The sequence below is a fragment of the Pinus tabuliformis genome, chromosome 2_1 (assembly GCF_031772625.1).
Source record: "Pinus tabuliformis cultivar Carrire ecotype Pingquan chromosome 2_1, CPIR1, whole genome shotgun sequence".
Classification (NCBI taxonomy): domain Eukaryota; kingdom Viridiplantae; phylum Streptophyta; class Pinopsida; order Pinales; family Pinaceae; genus Pinus; species Pinus tabuliformis.
This window is the reverse complement of record NC_142299.1, coordinates 205571276-205588428: the sequence shown is the minus strand read 5'-3', so window position 1 is coordinate 205588428 and position 17153 is coordinate 205571276. Positions and strand designations below refer to the sequence as shown.

At 39.2% G+C, this 17153-nt stretch overlaps 1 protein-coding gene and 1 long non-coding RNA gene across 6 annotated transcripts; both read left to right on the top strand.

Moving 5' to 3' along the window:
* Positions 1–12428: 12428 nt before the first annotated feature.
* On the top strand, positions 12429–16312 carry LOC149199454 (serine/arginine-rich splicing factor RS41-like). 5 transcript variants are annotated; one of them, XM_089402445.1, is made up of 8 exons: positions 12429–12587; positions 12735–12883; positions 14189–14301; positions 14473–14711; positions 14983–15369; positions 15459–15581; positions 15712–15801; positions 15888–16312. In XM_089402445.1, the coding sequence occupies exons 2-8, from the start codon at positions 12778–12780 to the stop codon at positions 15952–15954; spliced, it is 1125 nt and encodes a 374-aa protein (XP_089258571.1). In that variant the 5' UTR covers positions 12429–12587; positions 12735–12777; the 3' UTR covers positions 15955–16312. The 5 variants fall into 5 exon arrangements, with proteins under 5 accessions (XP_089258571.1, XP_089258568.1, XP_089258569.1 ...); XM_089402442.1 differs by having other exon boundaries at positions 15667–15801; XM_089402443.1 differs by having other exon boundaries at positions 12431–12587; positions 12729–12883; positions 15667–15801.
* On the top strand, positions 12899–13996 carry LOC149199455 (uncharacterized). The gene is made up of 2 exons (XR_016253785.1): positions 12899–13609; positions 13752–13996. It is a non-coding gene; the product is annotated as an uncharacterized LOC149199455 (long non-coding RNA).
* Positions 16313–17153: the final 841 nt, after the last annotated feature.

The window sequence follows — 17153 nt, the reverse complement described above, 5'->3', positions numbered from 1 at the left end:
ACGGTTCTCACACGTCCGCATGGCTAGCACAAATGGAGCAGTATTTTCAATTGAATCATATCATAGATGGGGGGACTAAGCTTATGGTGGGCACCATGTACTTGGACAGTGAAAGATGGCAATGGAAGGAATGGTATCAATGTTGCAATGGACAATTTCAGAATTGGGGCCAATTTACCAAAGCTCTTCGAAATCGCTTTGAACAGGAAGACTCTTTTTTGGGGCGTCTCACTAAGCTCCGACAGACGGGTACAGTGGATGAATATATTACCGCTTTTGAAGCCTTAGCCTTCCGCACTAAGGGTCTCACAGATGAATTCTACATGGAATGCTTTATCAGCGGTCTTAAAGAAGCCATCAAAGCTCAGGTTCTACTCCACCACCCCCCCACATGGAACGAGGCTTGCCAGGTAGCCCGTAAGGTGGAACGGGCATTAACAGCTCAATCCAGCCGCCCCAACTTTCCCGCTAAAGGTCGTCCCTCACAGGCTCCCAATATGACCCAAACACTTAAGATTCAAAAGGTGTCACCTGCAGAAATGGCCGAAAGAAGGAAGCAAGGACTATGTTACTACTGTGATGAAAAATATTCCCCGGGTCATAAATGCAAAGAGCACAAGTTTTTTCAAATAGATGCCACTGACTACAGCTCCACCGAGGAAGATCCACCACTTGAGGAACCAGAGGCGACTGAAGAAGATAACCAACAAGAGATGGTATCTGATGAACCAATGATTTCGCTACATGCATTGGCAGGAATTTCTTCACCTCAAACTCTCAAAATCAGGGGTTTTCTTAAACATCAACCAGTAATAGTTTTGATTGATAGTGGAAGTACCCATAATTTCATCCACCAAAAGATCGCTGAAGCAGCCCATTGTTATGTCCGAGCAGTTTCTAACTTCCAAGTCCAGATTGCAGATGGAGGCACAATGAAATGTGAAGGTCGCTGTGAAAATGTCAAAATTCAAATGGGGGATTATCAATTGAAAACCCACATGTTTGCAATACACATGGGGGGTTGCGACATTGTCCTAGGTGCGGAATGGCTCCGCACTCTTGGGCCAATCACAATGGATTTCCAGGAGTTATATATGAGTTTTAAGCAGAACGACTACACACATACCCTCCGTGGGCTACAAGCGGGAGCCCCTTCTATCATAAGCTCGCATCATATGGAAAAATTGTTAAAAAAGGGCCATCATGGAGTAGTAGCTCAATTTAATGCCATCCAGGTAGTAGATACCATGTCTTCGCCAATTCATCCTGAGATGCAACAGATTTTGAATAAACATCAGACGGTCTTTGACAAACCTCATGAACTTCCACCCTCGCGAGGGGAACATGATCATAGCATCACATTGGTCCCAGGGGCCCAACCCCCAAATGTGCGGCCATACAGACATCCGTTCACCCAAAAGAATGAAATAGAAAAAATCATCAAGGAATTGTTGGAAGCAGGTGTCATTCGCCCTAGTATTAGTCCTTACTCATCTCCAGTCGTCATGGTCCTCAAGAAAGATGGGGAGTGGCGGATGTGTCCAGACTTCAGGGCCCTCAATAAGTTAACAGTCAAAGATGAATTTCCCATCCCAGTGGTTGACGATTTGCTGGACGAACTCAATGGGGCTCAATTCTTCACTAAATTGGATCTTCGCTCAGGCTACCACCAAATTCGCATGAAGGAAGTTGACATTCCCAAGACAGCTTTCAGAACTCATGAAGGCCATTATGAGTTCTTGGTCATGCCATTTGGTCTCTGTAATGCCCCCTCTACTTTTCAGAGCCTTATGAATCACCTCCTCAGACCATATCTCAGAAAATTTGTCCTGGTCTTCTTCGATGACATCCTCATCTATAGTGGCACTTGGGCGGCACATCTTAAGCATGTAGATATCCTCTTGCAACTGCTCCGCAAGCATAAACTATTTGTCAAAATGTCTAAGTGTGCGTTTGGCATGGAAGAAGTTGAGTATTTAGGCCACATTGTGGGCTGTGAAGGTGTCAAGGTTGATCCCAAAAAGATTCAGGCAATGCAAGAATGGCCTCAACCTAAGACCTTGAAAAGCTTGAGAGGATTTTTGGGTCTCACAGGCTATTATCGTAAATTTGTCCGCAACTATGGCCGCATAGCGAAGCCCCTGACGCAACTTCTCAAGAAAAATTCCATTCTTCTGGAACGAAGAAGCACAACAGGCATTTACCGCTCTCAAAACCGCCATGTGTTCCACTCCGGTCTTAGCACTACCGGACTTCACCAAAACATTTGTCATTGAATCTGATGCTTCGGGAACAGGTATTGGGGCAGTCTTAATGCAGGAAGGGCGACCATTGGCCTTCACCAGCCAACAACTAAGTGGGAAGAACTTGGGCCAATCTCCCTATGAGAAGGAAATGATGGCCATCTTACATGTAGTTAAGACCTGGCGACCTTACTTGTTGGGGCGACGTTTCCAAATCCGTACAGATCATCACAGTCTTAAATATTTTTTGGAGCAACGCCTATCTTCCCCCCAACAAAATAAATGGTTAGCCAAAATGCTGGGTTATGATTATGAGATCATTTACAAGAAAGGGAAAGACAACAGGGTAGCAGATGCATTGTCACGCCAATTTGAGGAGGAAAGTACTCTGCTCGCAATATCCCTCCCCATTCCAAACTGGATTGAAGAGGCTCGCGGGGAATGGTTTTCACATCCTGAGCTCTCCCAACTCATTTCTCAATTACAGGCAGATCCTAATTCCAGCAAGGACTACTCGTGGCAGAATGATATTCTTCGCTACAAGGACAGAGTCGTCATATCACCAACATCCACCCTCAAAAGTCGCATTTTGGCAGAATTGCACTCCTCTCCCATTGCAGGACATTCAGGCTTTCAGAAGACATACGCTCGCACCAAAAGATCATTTTTTTGGACTGGCATGAAACAGGACATCCTTACTTTTGTAGCAGAATGCGACGTCTGTCAACGCCACAAAGGGGAAACCGTCAACACACCAGGCACATTACAACCATTGCCCATTCCGACGTCAATTTGGATGGAGGTCTCCATGGATTTCATTACAGGTCTTCCAAAGTCTGGGAACAAATCAGTCATCATGGTGGTTGTGGACCGACTATCGAAGTATGCTCATTTCTGCGCTCTACCCCAACCATTCACACCTACTTTGGTTGCTCAAACTTTCATGGATCAAATCTTCAAATCGCATGGCATGCCCACTTCGATTGTGTCCGACCGCGATCCAATCTTCACCAGTAATTTTTGGCAGGAGCTCTTCAGAATACAAGGCACTCAACTCAAACTCAGTACTTCATATCATCCGCAAACAGTTGGTCAAACCGAAGCCGTCAACAAATGTCTAGAAACCTACCTTAGGTGTTTCACTTCAGAAAAACAACACCTTTGGGCACAGTGGTTACCTCTGGCGGAATGGTGGTATAACACCAACTATCATGCCACCACCAAAATGACTCCCTATGAAGCAGTCTATGGACAACTTCCGCCGTCCCCTACTTCTTATCTCACAGGGTGCTCCAAAGTACAAGCAGTGGATCAACTCTTACAACACCGTGCAACCATGCTGGCCCACTTGCGTGAGAATCTTCATCAAGCTCAGAACCGTATGAAGCAACAGGCTGACCAACATCGCTCAGAGCGCCAATTTCAAGAAGGGGATCAGGTCTTTTTGAAGCTGCAACCATATAAGCAAACATCACTCAAAGACAAGGGCTGTCAAAAGCTCTCTCCAAAATTCTACGGACCATATCAAGTACTTCAGCGCATTGGAGAAGTGGCTTACAAGCTGGCTTTGCCACCTACAGCAAAAATCCACCCAGTTTTCCATGTATCGTGCCTCAAGAAAGTGATTGGGAACAATTGCCGAGTTCAAACCAGTCTACCTGAATTGGATGAAGAAGGATCAATATGGCTTCAACCTGAACAGGTTCTAGACACACGAGACAAGCACCTGCGTGGCCGCGTGATTAAGGAGGTCCTAGTCAAATGGAAAGACACCTCGCCGAAAGATGCAACTTGGGAACCAGCCGCTATTCTTCAGCAGTTTCCGCAGCTTCAGCCTTGAGGACAAGGCTAGTCTTAAGGGGGAGGGCATGTTAGGGTCCCACCCTAACCCCCTTATTTATGTCATGGGATCACGTCATAGTCAAGAGTCAATAAAGCCCATATTAATAATTGTAAGTGGTTAACCCGCAATTAATGACGGGACCACAGTTAGTTGCAAATGGGCAGTAGTATTAGTTAGATGGTAAATGGGCGGTAGTATTAGATAGATGGTATTAATAAAATCCACGATATTGGCTCGTGGTATTGCATGTATGAGTCATATATAAAGGATAGAGACTCCCTGCGAGGAGTATTGTGTCTTGTTTTGTAATCGAGCTTTGCTCTATTGGAGGTTGCCCCCTCGAAGAGGCCTGTGAACATTTCTCTCTGGATAATAAAATCATTGCTATTCTGTGCTCTGGGTATATTTTCTTCGCATATTTTGTGTTCTCGGTATCTTTTCTTCGCAAATTCTATGTTTGGGTATCGCTTTGCAGGTTAAGAGCATAACAGTACTCCAGATAACTGAAGATTCCCTCATCAATAACTCGTGTATGTCTATTCTGAGAAAGACCTAATTGAGTGCATGCATGTGTTCTCTTATAAAGAAAACTCATGCATGCAGTCAAGGAATCATTCCCTGAGGATTGTGCAATTTTGACAGTGTGTTAGAGTAGTGTGTGAGATCAATGTTCGACTTGGTAACATGAGGATCACCCAGGAGAAACTACGCAAGGAAATAGGAGATTGGAGGGTAGAGGAGAAGGCTTGTGAGAGGCCAAGTTTGCCTGTGAGCATTTGTGAGGATTGCACTGAGAGCTGGCTAGTTGTGAGAGCTAAGGCTTTGTATAATTCTGATATATTTCCACCTTGTATGATAATACAGATAGTGGGGATTTTAGCTGAGGCTTTCCCTGAAGTATTCTTCTGTGTATTGTGCATTGATTCTTCTTCTGGTTATATGTGTTTAGCTCGATCTTGCTCAAATCTTTTAAGCTTTCACAAATTGATAGTAGAAGTAGGTTATAGTATTTTGCTTTGGTTATATTGCATTATCGGGTTAACCTGCAGCAGATCTACGAAGCTGGATTTGTAGACAGAATTTCTACACCACAATGTACAAATTCTTAGTGTAAATCGATTCACAAGTTACAGGCTTTTAAAAATGATCAACCACACAGGAATACAACTGCAATCAATAATAATTCACAAACAAAAATCGATTCAGTGTAACCATAGGGTTTTGATTCATTTAACAATCACACAACTTATAGCCTGATTATTGTTCATTACGCTATTCACATAGAAATACCTTCCGGTTCACACAAATTTGAAGGAACAAGTGTCTACAAAACTTTAGAACTGTAGTTACACAGAGAAACAAGTTCCTCTCTTCTCCTCTCTCTCCTCTTTCTCTCTTCCTCTCCTCCACACCTCAATAACTTCTCAAATACTATTTTCTTATTGTTTCCCAAAATAAACCAACTATGACAACCAAGAGTCACAAAGTGTGAATCGTTTCCCATTCTCCACAAATTAAGGGAGACTAAAAACTATTTTTCTTTTATTTTACAATAGAAAATAACTTCTCAAGATGACTAAAATCAAAACCTACTCCTAAATTAAGCATTCAAAATTTCTTAAAATTTAAATTTTTCCTAGCGTTACCATGTGACCATCCCATCACATTGGTAAGATCTTGTCCAATCTTTGTTAAATTTCATGCTTAACCTATACACCTGCATCAGATAGTAAAAACTTCCATTATCCACATTCAATCTTCATACATCTAAGATTCACATCAATGTATCCCATTTAACACACTGTAAAAAATGACAACTTACATCTCTTATTAATATCTTTAAGCTTGCTAATGATACCTCTAAATCGTTTCTCAAGAACTGATAGCATCAATGAGATCTGGAAATGGATTACTATAGTTTGGATACACAACAAATCTAATACAAACAATTGAAATTTCAAATTGGACAAAGAACCCAAACCATTTATTCATTAAACCTCATAAGCATAAGCTCCTCAATGCAACTCCAATGGTAATTCCTCATTATTGATTTGGCCATGACATGGGCATAAATACTTATGTAGTTTTCTTTTCTAGGTTTCGATTCACCGTAATCTGCATAAAATCCCATGATTTGGTCAATATTTGACCACAACTTCTTTAATGGTTCAGATGGGCATTTTCACCTTACAATGAAATCTCCATATCTCAACACAATTACATTATCAAAATTACTTGAGTTGATAGGCAATATTAGTCCATGCCATAACACAAATTTCAAGTTGGGCGTATTTTCATTTAACACCAATTTCAAATGCACATTGAAATTATACCAATTCTATGTTTCACACATACACAAATTCTTCAATGATCATGAACATAGACCATTCATACCTAGAAGATATGAAACTTCATTTCATTTAACATAATCTGTATATACATACACTCAGAAACAATCGTTCTTTTCTATGGTCTAATTTCACATTCCTTTTAGCCATCTTGATGCCCTTAGGCTTGCAATGATAAATATAATTTAGAAACAAAGTAGATTTTCCTAGATCGTAAAATCACTCCATGATTTATGCCCTAAATCTTTCATGCCTCAAAAGGTAGATTCACTCACTAAAAATCTTATCTATTCAATCTTATCTCTATGATGATCACATCCTCTTATCCAAGCTTACCTTCTAGATTATGACTTATTCTCTCTAGAAATTCATTTATCAATTTAGAAGATATAATTATTTATATCAAGGAATTAGAATTCCTTCTCAAATGTAAAAAATGACTTGTAAGTTGAGATGCCCTTGCATCACACCAACAAGAGATAAGTGAGAGAATTTACCCTAGATGTCTCTCTCCAAGTGACAAAGTTGTCTTTCAATGGATCAATCTTGATAACGTTGCAATAGTATTGGATTAACACAATGTTATCTTTAAAAATATGTAGAATAGATAAAAAAGAGACTTCAAAGTTGACATAAAGGTTCGTAAAAATATTACATTGTGGCATAATGATTTGAACAATTTGCAACGATTTGGGAGGAAAGTGAGCTCTCTATTTATTGAAGAGGCTCTCAACATCTCTCCGTCATTTTCTCCTAACAAAATGTCTAAAAAAGATCAGAAAAGGTTGACTTGTCATCCACAATAATCTTAATTATAAAAACTTAACTTTACATTGCTTAAAACCGTAAAAAAGGTTGATGTACCATTGGGAGGGGCTTGACTGGCTTATTAAGGGAGGTTGTTTTTCCTTAGATGTGCAACATTCCCCTAAAATTGTCTTGGATTGACTTGGAGGAAAATTAGGAGACCAAAAGAGGCTCAACATCTCCCTTAAGTAGCACGACATTCAATTGGAGTTGATCTTTGATCCTTAGCGACTACATCAAAGGTGGAAAACTCATTCATTTGGTCCAATCTTTGCTTTCTTTATGATTTAAGGTTTGATTTGCTTGCTTATACCTTTGATCTTGGTCCATGGGAGTGTTATTTACTTGATATAACCCTTGCTTTGCTCATAAGAGATGCCACATTCTCATATTTAACCCTCACGATTGCCCCAAGAGAAGTTGGCCCCTTTTTTACGATGAAATAATGTTTGAAAAGGCATTTTGAAGAAGGTGTTTTGGGTGCTCTGACTTGGAGATGACTTGACTTGCCTAAGAGAATACTTAGCTTTCCTAAGAGAATGCAATGGACCTCTTTATTACATTGGAGAAAGTAATAAGTTGCCTCATAGAGTGCAAAATCATCTTGAATTGTGATATTGCCATGAAGAATGATGGCCATGGCCAAGGAGTTGTGCATACATAAGAGAAATGGTCCATGTAAAGAATAAAATATGGGTGCTCTAAGATATTAATGACATGGGTGTTTACACTGTTACATAGTGCGATCACCTTTAGAGGGATGGTACAACAAGTGTTCCTTTAAACCATGTGTCCTAATAGATCCACCTCCATGATGCCGAACACTAACCCAAGACATAAGTATGCCTATCATTGTAGGGAGTTACCGTCCACTAAGGGGCAATTAGCAAAGCCATAAAATTAAGTACCATGAAGATGATATTAAGAGGACCAATCACAATTTTCCACAAAGTGGGAACTAGGATATACTTTTGCACTTCATGCCACATGGCCTATAGGACCACATATTACACATATTTAGGCTTGTAAATGGTGTGGTCATTTGTCAAAAATATTGGAGTGCCCCTACTAAAAGAGCACTAATTAGCGTAATGGTTAAGAACATGTGTTTCCTCCTAAGAGGTTGAAGGTTCAATTATATAATGGGTAGAGTATGTACGCCTTCATAGATTTTAACAATCAAATCACTATAAAGAGTGGGGTCCCTTGTCCTACAAACAAAGATGTCTTGTCCCTCGCCATAACCTTAAAATTAGAGATTTAGATAAATTTCACTCCATTCTCATTTTAATTATACTCAGAAAGTACATGCAAACTTAAGCGGACACCTAAAAAATCACAAATATATATACAAATAGGCAATGTCTCTAATCTTTCTTTAGTATTCCACACCATATACGTATTCATATTCACTCTCAGAAGCTTCTCCCCATTAAAAATGCCCTTACTTGAGTTCATCATATATTATACATCTTTTTGCGATTTTCCATGAGTGCTTCGGAGGGCTTCCGATGGTTAAAAAAATTGTTTCATATCGAGAATTTTTTTAATGTGAAACCATGGAAAAAATGCTAATTTTTTAAAATGATGTTCATATAATCTATTGCTATACATATTTTTGAAGGGTAAATTCACTAGTATATATATATTTTTTATGCACTGTGAGGCACTCTCTAGCCCAATGTGGAAGAGATGTTGTAATGTCTTATCATGTCTTGCTTTGTAAATATTTGGACAAATCGCATAATTTTTTCTTAAACAATTTTTTTTATGTAATGTAATGTAAAATAAAATAGAAAAAATAAAAATAAAAACAAAAATTAAATAGAAATTAAATAAAAAGATTAATGTAATGTAAAATAAAAATAATGTTATAAAAATAAAAATGACCCATGGTATTCATGTGGAATATTGCCTATTTAAAGGGGGAAATTCAACCAATCTAGACCCATCTTACTCTTTTCACCATAAAAGAGATTTGCATCTCAAGAGAGTTGATCCCTTTGGACACTTGGCAGGTCCAGAGTAAAGATGAATGTAGGCTAGTTGTAGGTATAACTAGCTAGTATGGTTATATAAATTAAATGGTTGGTAAACATTGATAAACATTTAAGAGTTACTTTAAGCATTCTTTATGTTAAGTAAACATATTTAAGGAGAGTTACTACCCACCATAATTTATGCAATTGTTTGCATAAATTTATGGAGGAGCACAAATGTAAATATATAGATTTTAGTGTTCACAAAAAAATATCCAAGTTGTTGCACACAAGCTAGGTAGGAGAATTATTGATTTGTTAATCTCAATGTGAGTTTAAAATAACTTGGATGATGATTGAACCTAACCTTAGATAACTATTGAGACATTGTTCAAGTAATTTTTTCTTTAAGGTAAGTGGTATCATGATTGAAAGTAAGGGGACGGGTAAGGTTTTGAATTGGAGCTCTGTGGTCTTCTAAACCCTAACTAGACGCAATGGCTCCCTGCGAATCTCAAAAACTCGGTGAACCCATCTATCCAAAGCCTAATCCCGCACGAATTTCAGATGCGCCATCAAGAGCAGGGTTGCTGAACCGATTGCTAAATTTGGAACTGCAAAAATGACCAGATCTGTAAACCTGGATGATTCCTATGCTTGCCGATCTTTCACAATTGGAACCCCGCACGGGACGAGCATCGATTGGAGTTAATGAAGCAGTTCGGCAAAGGAAGGATCTGCGGATCGGGCGATCGACTGTTTGCACAGCGGCTGTAGTAAACGGAGAAGGAATCGCCGACATTTTGGATTTTCAGAAGTTGCTGCAGTTTTGTTGTGGGATTCGAGTAGAACCAAAGTATGGATCTGGGAACAAATCAATTTTTTTTACCCCGGATCCCTATTCAAGCGCAGAGGATCTCCTCAAGGCAAGTGAGATCCAAAGCTATGCTCAAGAAATTAAGGTGTTAAACAGATCAGATACAGATTTGGATGGCTCAGATTTGACAAGAATCGAGCCACCCCAGATTGCCAGATTTGGTTTTCAAATCTTTGTAAAGACGCCAAAAGGAAACACAACTGTGATCTGGACCTATGACAACGACAAGGTTTTAGATTTGAAGAACAACATCACCGATCAGATTGGTTACCCGGCTGAGAAACAACACCTATTAAATGAGGGCAGATCGCTGCAGGAATGCAGAACCATGCAAGATTACAACATCAAGTCAGGCTCTACAATCATTCTCAATATGAGATTACGAGGAGGTGCCGAAAGCGCTGGAACTAGCTCGCATAGCAAAGGGTCTTTTAAGGAAGCAGTGAAGGGCAAAGGGAAAGAACCCACAACTGACACTGAACGCCCGGGGCAGTACATTGCAGATCAAATTCTGGAGAGCCCATCTATCTCCATCGAAATACTAGAGGTAAATAATATATATTCAGATCTACACAAAAATGCAGTTATTTGTAGATTCAATGGCTTTTGGCCTAGAACTGATGCATTGTATCAATGGATCCATGCGGTTTGGACAAAAAATTGCCAAATCTACCTATACCTTAAGGGGTTCTTTATAGTATGTTTTAACACAGAAGAAGAAAATGAAACCGTTCTCAACCAAGGGCCATGGTTCTGGGGCAGTGCTGGACTTTTTATTACCCCTTGGTTTCCTGATTTTGATGCCAACACCATGGTGGTATCAAGGATGCCAGTATGGGTCAGGCTGCATAACCTTATTTTACATTTTTAAGATCCAAAGGCTCTAACAGCTATTGGAAATACTTTGGGGAGAATGTTAAAAATAGATGCCGAGAGACATCTAAAAGGAATATTTACTTTTGCCAGAATATGTGTCGAGGTAGATCTCAGCTGAGGACTACCTGAAAGCATAATTCTGAACTTCAATAATACACAATGGAAACAACCGTTGGACTATGAGAACACAACTTTCAGATGCCAGGGATGTCAACAAACAGGTCATCTGTACAATGCATATCCAGGCCCCAATAAGAGCAAGCAACAACAAAGGAAGCTGAAAGGATGGCAGAACATAGATGCTGCATTAAAGAAGGCAGCTACAACAAAGAAAGAAGAACATAATACAACAAAGGATAAAGATCAGGACAATAAGGATAAAGAGATTAATGAGGAAAAGGAACAAGAACTCCAACTGGAAATAAGTGGTAATAAACGAAGTCACAGTCTAGAAGGATTGGATTCAGATAAGGAACAACCAATGAACACAGTGGAAAACCAACTTGCCATTATTGACTCCACTCACAACATGGATGGTTGGCGAAAAGTGGAGAAGAAGAAGGGCAGGAAGGCTTAGGCCAGCTGGTTTTTTTGTTGCCTACACTCCGGATAATAGGAGCGACACTTTCTTTTTCTGCTTTTAGGCAGCGCTGTATCTTGTGGGCTATATGATCTACGTTCATACAACCAAATTGAATGCTTAATGCATATACTATGTAACTTTTTATATTAATAAAAAGTTCGTTTTTTTCTTTGGAAAAAAAAAAAAACTTGGATGATGAGGATTAAAAAAGAGCGTAGTCTAACTAAATGACAAAACAATCATTTTTTCTAAGCATTTTTTTTGCAGTCAATTTTGCCAAATCCAATAGAGATCATACGTTTAAGCAAAATGGGCCAATTTTTTTTCACGTGTTGAATTCATTTTTATATTCAAAAACACATTTTAAACAACACAAAACCACAATTATATGCCCACTCTAGGAAAATAAGTGTTTTATCTATTAATTAGACTATGCCTTCCAAAAAGGACAACAATTAAATATAACCCACTTTTTAATTTAGAAATTCCCTTCCAATTCTAAAATATACATTACCTATTTACATAAGCTCTAGTCTATTTGTGCTACCTTTTGAATGGTTTTCAACATAATTTCCATTCTAATTTGCCAAAAATCTGGCAAACATTTCTTGGAATCACAAATTTGAGTTATAAACTCTCCCTAATCCAAATACCCCATAAATTTTTCAGTATTAAATCCATATATAAAATGAAGAACTCATTTTTAACCCCCCCCCCCCCCCCCCCCCAAAAAAAAAGGACAATTTCACTTGAATTAAAAAAAACCATTTAAAACTTACCATGTTTAAACCAAGAGAACGCCCTCACCTAATAAGAAGAACAATACCCAACTCACTCACACCGGTGGCCCACTTTTGAGGAGTGGATTAGGACTAGAGTGCGGGAGACGTGACTTGCTCGTTGTGCGAAGGTATATGTACCACTTTTTATATGTATAGCTCATCTTAGGTTTCTGCTATTCTATTTCTCTGTGTTGGGCGTGGGCGATTAACCTCGCTTATCGATTCATTCGGCCGGGCGATCTCTGCCAGGTAAGCAATCCTTCAGACTTACGGCCTCATGGTTATGGCTGTTTACAGATTCATTTCATGCATATGCCTCATATCCTCCGCAATTTTGCATTGACCCCGTGCTCAAACCCTAAAGGGTTTTCTGATTTTTGATCCATAAAGTTTCAGTACGAAAGCAACAGGGGTGTTCAGTGCAAAGTGAGGATTAGCGATGAAGCCATTGTACTGTGGAAACATAGAGTACGAGGCTCGGCAGTCAGAAATTGAGCGTTTATTTGGCAAATATGGAAGAGTCGAAAGGGTCGATATGAAATCAGGTAATAATCACCAACATATTCATACCCAATAGCTATCTATTTATTTTCATGTCTTTTTAATGATATATATGCTGAAACACATGTTTACCTGAGCGTATTTTGCCATTCAGATGGCTTTGGTTCCTAATGGCATAAACAATATAGAAGCTATCTGTAGTTTGTCAAAATCCCAAACGTATTGTTAGTTCCTTTTCCCAGGCTTTTTAAACCCGGTTAAATATGTCTCAACAAACTACTTCTGTGTTTAGAGCGTTCTGTGTAATCTTGCCATCTCCTCTGAAGAATTTCTATTTGTAAATAGAAAACCTTAAATGTCTTCTCAATTCATCCAGAAAAAAGTTGTTCACATGTAGGAAACCATGGGGTTTTCTTCAGTTTGATTTTCTAAGGCATAATAATACACTGTGAAGTCTGAATTATGCATGATCTATTGTTCTCAGAGAGGTCAGTGTTTTTGGGTGTCACCAATGTACGCCCATCTCTCATGAAAGCGCGATCTCACAATTGTGATTCCGATAACAAATCAGATGGAAATTTTAAGTCTCTATCAGAATACAGAAGCGTACTGTTAAATCCTTGGTGACAGAGAAGAAACCGCAGCTATTATTCTCATTGGGATATAGTTTGTAAACAAGGTTTACTTCCCTAATCATGTTTTATGCACGGTTCAGTCTTCATTGTAGCTCGTAATGCGTGGCCTTTATGGTTCATATCCAAGGCTGCAAGGTAAGTTTAAAACAGCATATTTGAAATGTAGGCCCCTGTACTCAAAAGTTTCTTTGGCGCAGGAATATTGTAGAGCATCCAAGCTCTTCCTGGAGATTCTGCCCATATTTTTTCGTAATGCAATCAATCTTTGTCTTTCCAGAGGATCGGATTCTAGTCTTGTTCAGCAAAGTCGATATACAAATGACATCTTGCATTTTTTCTCACGACTCCATTACTTTCCATACACCCCATGCCATGTTAAGTCTTCAGTCAGGCTCAAGCATGTCACGAGATAAAATTCATGACACATCACTGCAATCAGAATGGAGCATAACTGGTGAACGTGCCTATCTGTTCGATGACCCTACAGCCACTTATGGATTAGGCTTACCTGAGACCATTTAGTACAACATGCAATGATGCAAGGTTTGTGCTCGATGTCCCGTAATGCAAGTCTTTACAGCAATGAGTAAGAGGTGCTGTATTTTTGTTCTTTGTCACTCTGCATATGCGATTAGTTGTACGGGAGTTTGCTGCAGATGTGGTTGCAATTCGATTTTTTATTTTTTCTTTATTGAATCTCTTTTGTTTCTATAGGTTATGCTTTCATCTACATGGAAGATGAGCAAGATGCCGAGGATGCAATACGAGGGCTTGATGATTCAAAATTTGGCAGGCAACGGCGTCGGCTAAGCGTGGAGTGGAAGAAGGTTTTTCTTTTTGCTTTTAAGTAAATGTATTGGGTTATGTTTGCTTGCTTTGTAGGCTTACATATCCATGAAGGGTAAATAGGTTATGTTTTCAGATACAAGAATTGAGGCAATTGCTATTACCACTATGCCAATACAAGAATTTTTCTTTCTCTTTGAAAATTCCTACAGCCTGCTGATCGAGGCTTCCGCCGATCTGAGGATGGAAGAAGGTCTGTTACAGGTTTGAAGCCAACGAAGACGTTATTTGTGATTAACTTTGACTCATACAACACCAAAGCTAGGGACCTTGAAAGGCATTTTGAGCCTTATGGCAAAGTGCTAAATGTGAGAATTAGAAGGAATTTTGCATTTGTTCAGTATGAATCACAAGATGAAGCAACAAAGGCTCTGGACTCCACAAATATGAGGTAAGTTAAAGTTGTTTTATTTTCAAAATACTCATCTGCAATTTATTTTTTTCTAGACACAATTGCAGATTTCCGTTCCAGATCATGTGCGTAGTATGTAAGATTTATACTTGAATCTGTGAGGTTGGTTAATTGCCTTCGACCTATTGTCTGAAATAGAAATCTGAATTTATCCCGTGTATTTTTGATTACATTGTAAGAGTTAAGAAGTCCAAGTTTTGTCTTTTATTCTGCTAATCCTTATACCCATTTTGTGATTGGACATATTCAGCAAAATTTTAGATAGGGTTATAAGAGTAGCATATGCTCAACGCGAGGATGGTGATAGAAGAGATGGACATTCGAGCCCTATTCGAAGAGGTCGGTATGGCAGAGCTTCAGAGGATCATGATCGTGATCGATCAGAAAGTCCAATTCATGACAGGCGTGCAGTGAGGGGCAGTCCTGACTATGGCAGGGCTCCCAGCCCTATTTATGCCAGGCGTCGAGAGAGGCGCAGTCCAGATTATGGTAGGGCTCCAAGTCCTTATGCAAGGCATCCAGAAAGGCGCAGTTCTGATCATGGCAGGTCTGCAAGTCCTGTTTATGCTAGCCGCCCAAAGAAGAACAGTCCAGATAATGGAAGAGTTGCAAGTCCTGTTCATGAACGGGACCACAGGTGTGTGTGATATACATATATATTTTTGTTAGGTTTATCCAGTTGCTCTTCCAATGGTTTAACTTTGTTTATGTAATTGTTCATGCAAGGCGTCAAGAGAGGCGCAGTTCTGATCATGGCAGGTCTGCAAGTCCTGTTTATGTTCGCCGCCCAAAGAGAAACAGTCCAGATAATGGAAGAGTTTCAAGCCCTGTTCATGAACGGGACCGCAGGTGTGTGCATATACATGTATTTTTATAAGCTTTATCCAATTATTCTTCCATTGGTTTAACTTTGTATATGAATTTGTTCAAACAGTCGATCGCCAGTGAGGCACTCACGGCACAGTACTGATCATGGCAGGTCTGCAAGTCCTGTTTATGCTCATCGCCCAAAGAGGAACAGTCCAGATAATGGAAGAGTTTCAAGCCCTGTTCATGAACGGGACCGAAGGTGTGTGTGATATACATGTATTTTTATAAGGTTTATCTTATTACTCTTCCATTGGCTCAATTTTGTTTATGAATTTGTTCAAACAGCCGATCACCAGTGAGGCACTCAAGGAGGCAGACAGGACCATCTATAATCACACAGAATAATTCTTGAAGTCAGTCTACCATGAGGCAATGGAGATTGTATGAAGAAATATTACTATTGCTCAGGCAGTTGTTAGAAACTTACACAACTATTTTGGTCGTTTAACTGTATATAGTTATTTGGCTAGTTAGTTTGACCAACCCTGATTATATTTTGTTAAGCAGTTTCTAGAAATTTACACAATAAACGTTTGTCTTTTAATGATTGAATTATTGTTTTTGTTGCGAAGTTTGGGCACCCGTCAACTATATCACAGTTGTTAAGCATGGATAGGATGCAAGATATAAATGGCTAGAAGTTTGATATGGGCAGAGAGTGCTTGTTATCAATGGCTAAAAGTTTGATATGGACAGAGCATGCTTGATAATGCCTTGAAGGTTGATATGTGCAGAGCCTGCTTCGTGTCAATTGCTAGAAGTTTGATATGGACAGAGCATGCATGGTATCAATGACTAGAAGTTTGATGTGATTTTTTCCAAATCCTTCAGAAGCACTATACTTGTTTTACACAAAACTGGGTTTTGACTAACATATTCTATTTTTGTTTTTCGCTGCAAATATAAATATTTCTGCTAGGCTAAATAGTAAATATGTTTGATTTTCTTTTGCTGTCTGCTACCAGGATCATTTTCTATATTCTGGAGACCAACCGATTCCTATGCTTTCTGCACGACAAAGATAATTAGATTTTTCAGCAAATACTACTGTTATGTCAATTGTGTGTTCGTGTCATTTACAGATTGTATGGTGCATGATGTCATTTACAGGATTAACGGTCACAATATGACAAGATATCGAGGGTGGTAGATCTAGCTTATAGCCTTATAGATGTGATTTGTGCTCAGGAAAGTTTCCAATATTTGGGGCATTAGGTTTGCAACCCTGTCAATGAAAAAAATAACTGCCAAGCCAGTTCGTGGAAATATCGAAAGGGCTGCATTTATGGATGTTCAGCTTCTGAAACCATTAGTCTTGAACGTCCACAAATGCAGAAGAACAAATGAAGGAAACATTCACCAATCTTAAATATGGTTAATCAAAATGGGCATCAGACAATTTGCTAGCCATTAGAGTAACAAATGTTCTAGGGCAGAGGAGTATTGGAATTGACCTAACGTGGTTAAACCAGACAGTTTGATAGCGATTAGAATAACAAATGTTCTAGGTCAGAGAAGTGTTGGAATTTACCTAACGTGGTAAAATTTGGT

Coding starts and splice junctions, on each gene's coding strand:
- LOC149199454 (XM_089402442.1), top strand. CDS start 12,778: ATGAAGCCATTGTACTGTGGAAACATAGAGTACGAGGCTCGGCAGTCA. Junction 14,712..14,982: donor CTGGACTCCACAAATATGAG/GTAAGTTAAAGT, acceptor GGACATATTCAG/CAAAATTTTAGATAGGGTTA. Junction 15,370..15,458: donor GTTCATGAACGGGACCACAG/GTGTGTGTGATA, acceptor TGTTCATGCAAG/GCGTCAAGAGAGGCGCAGTT.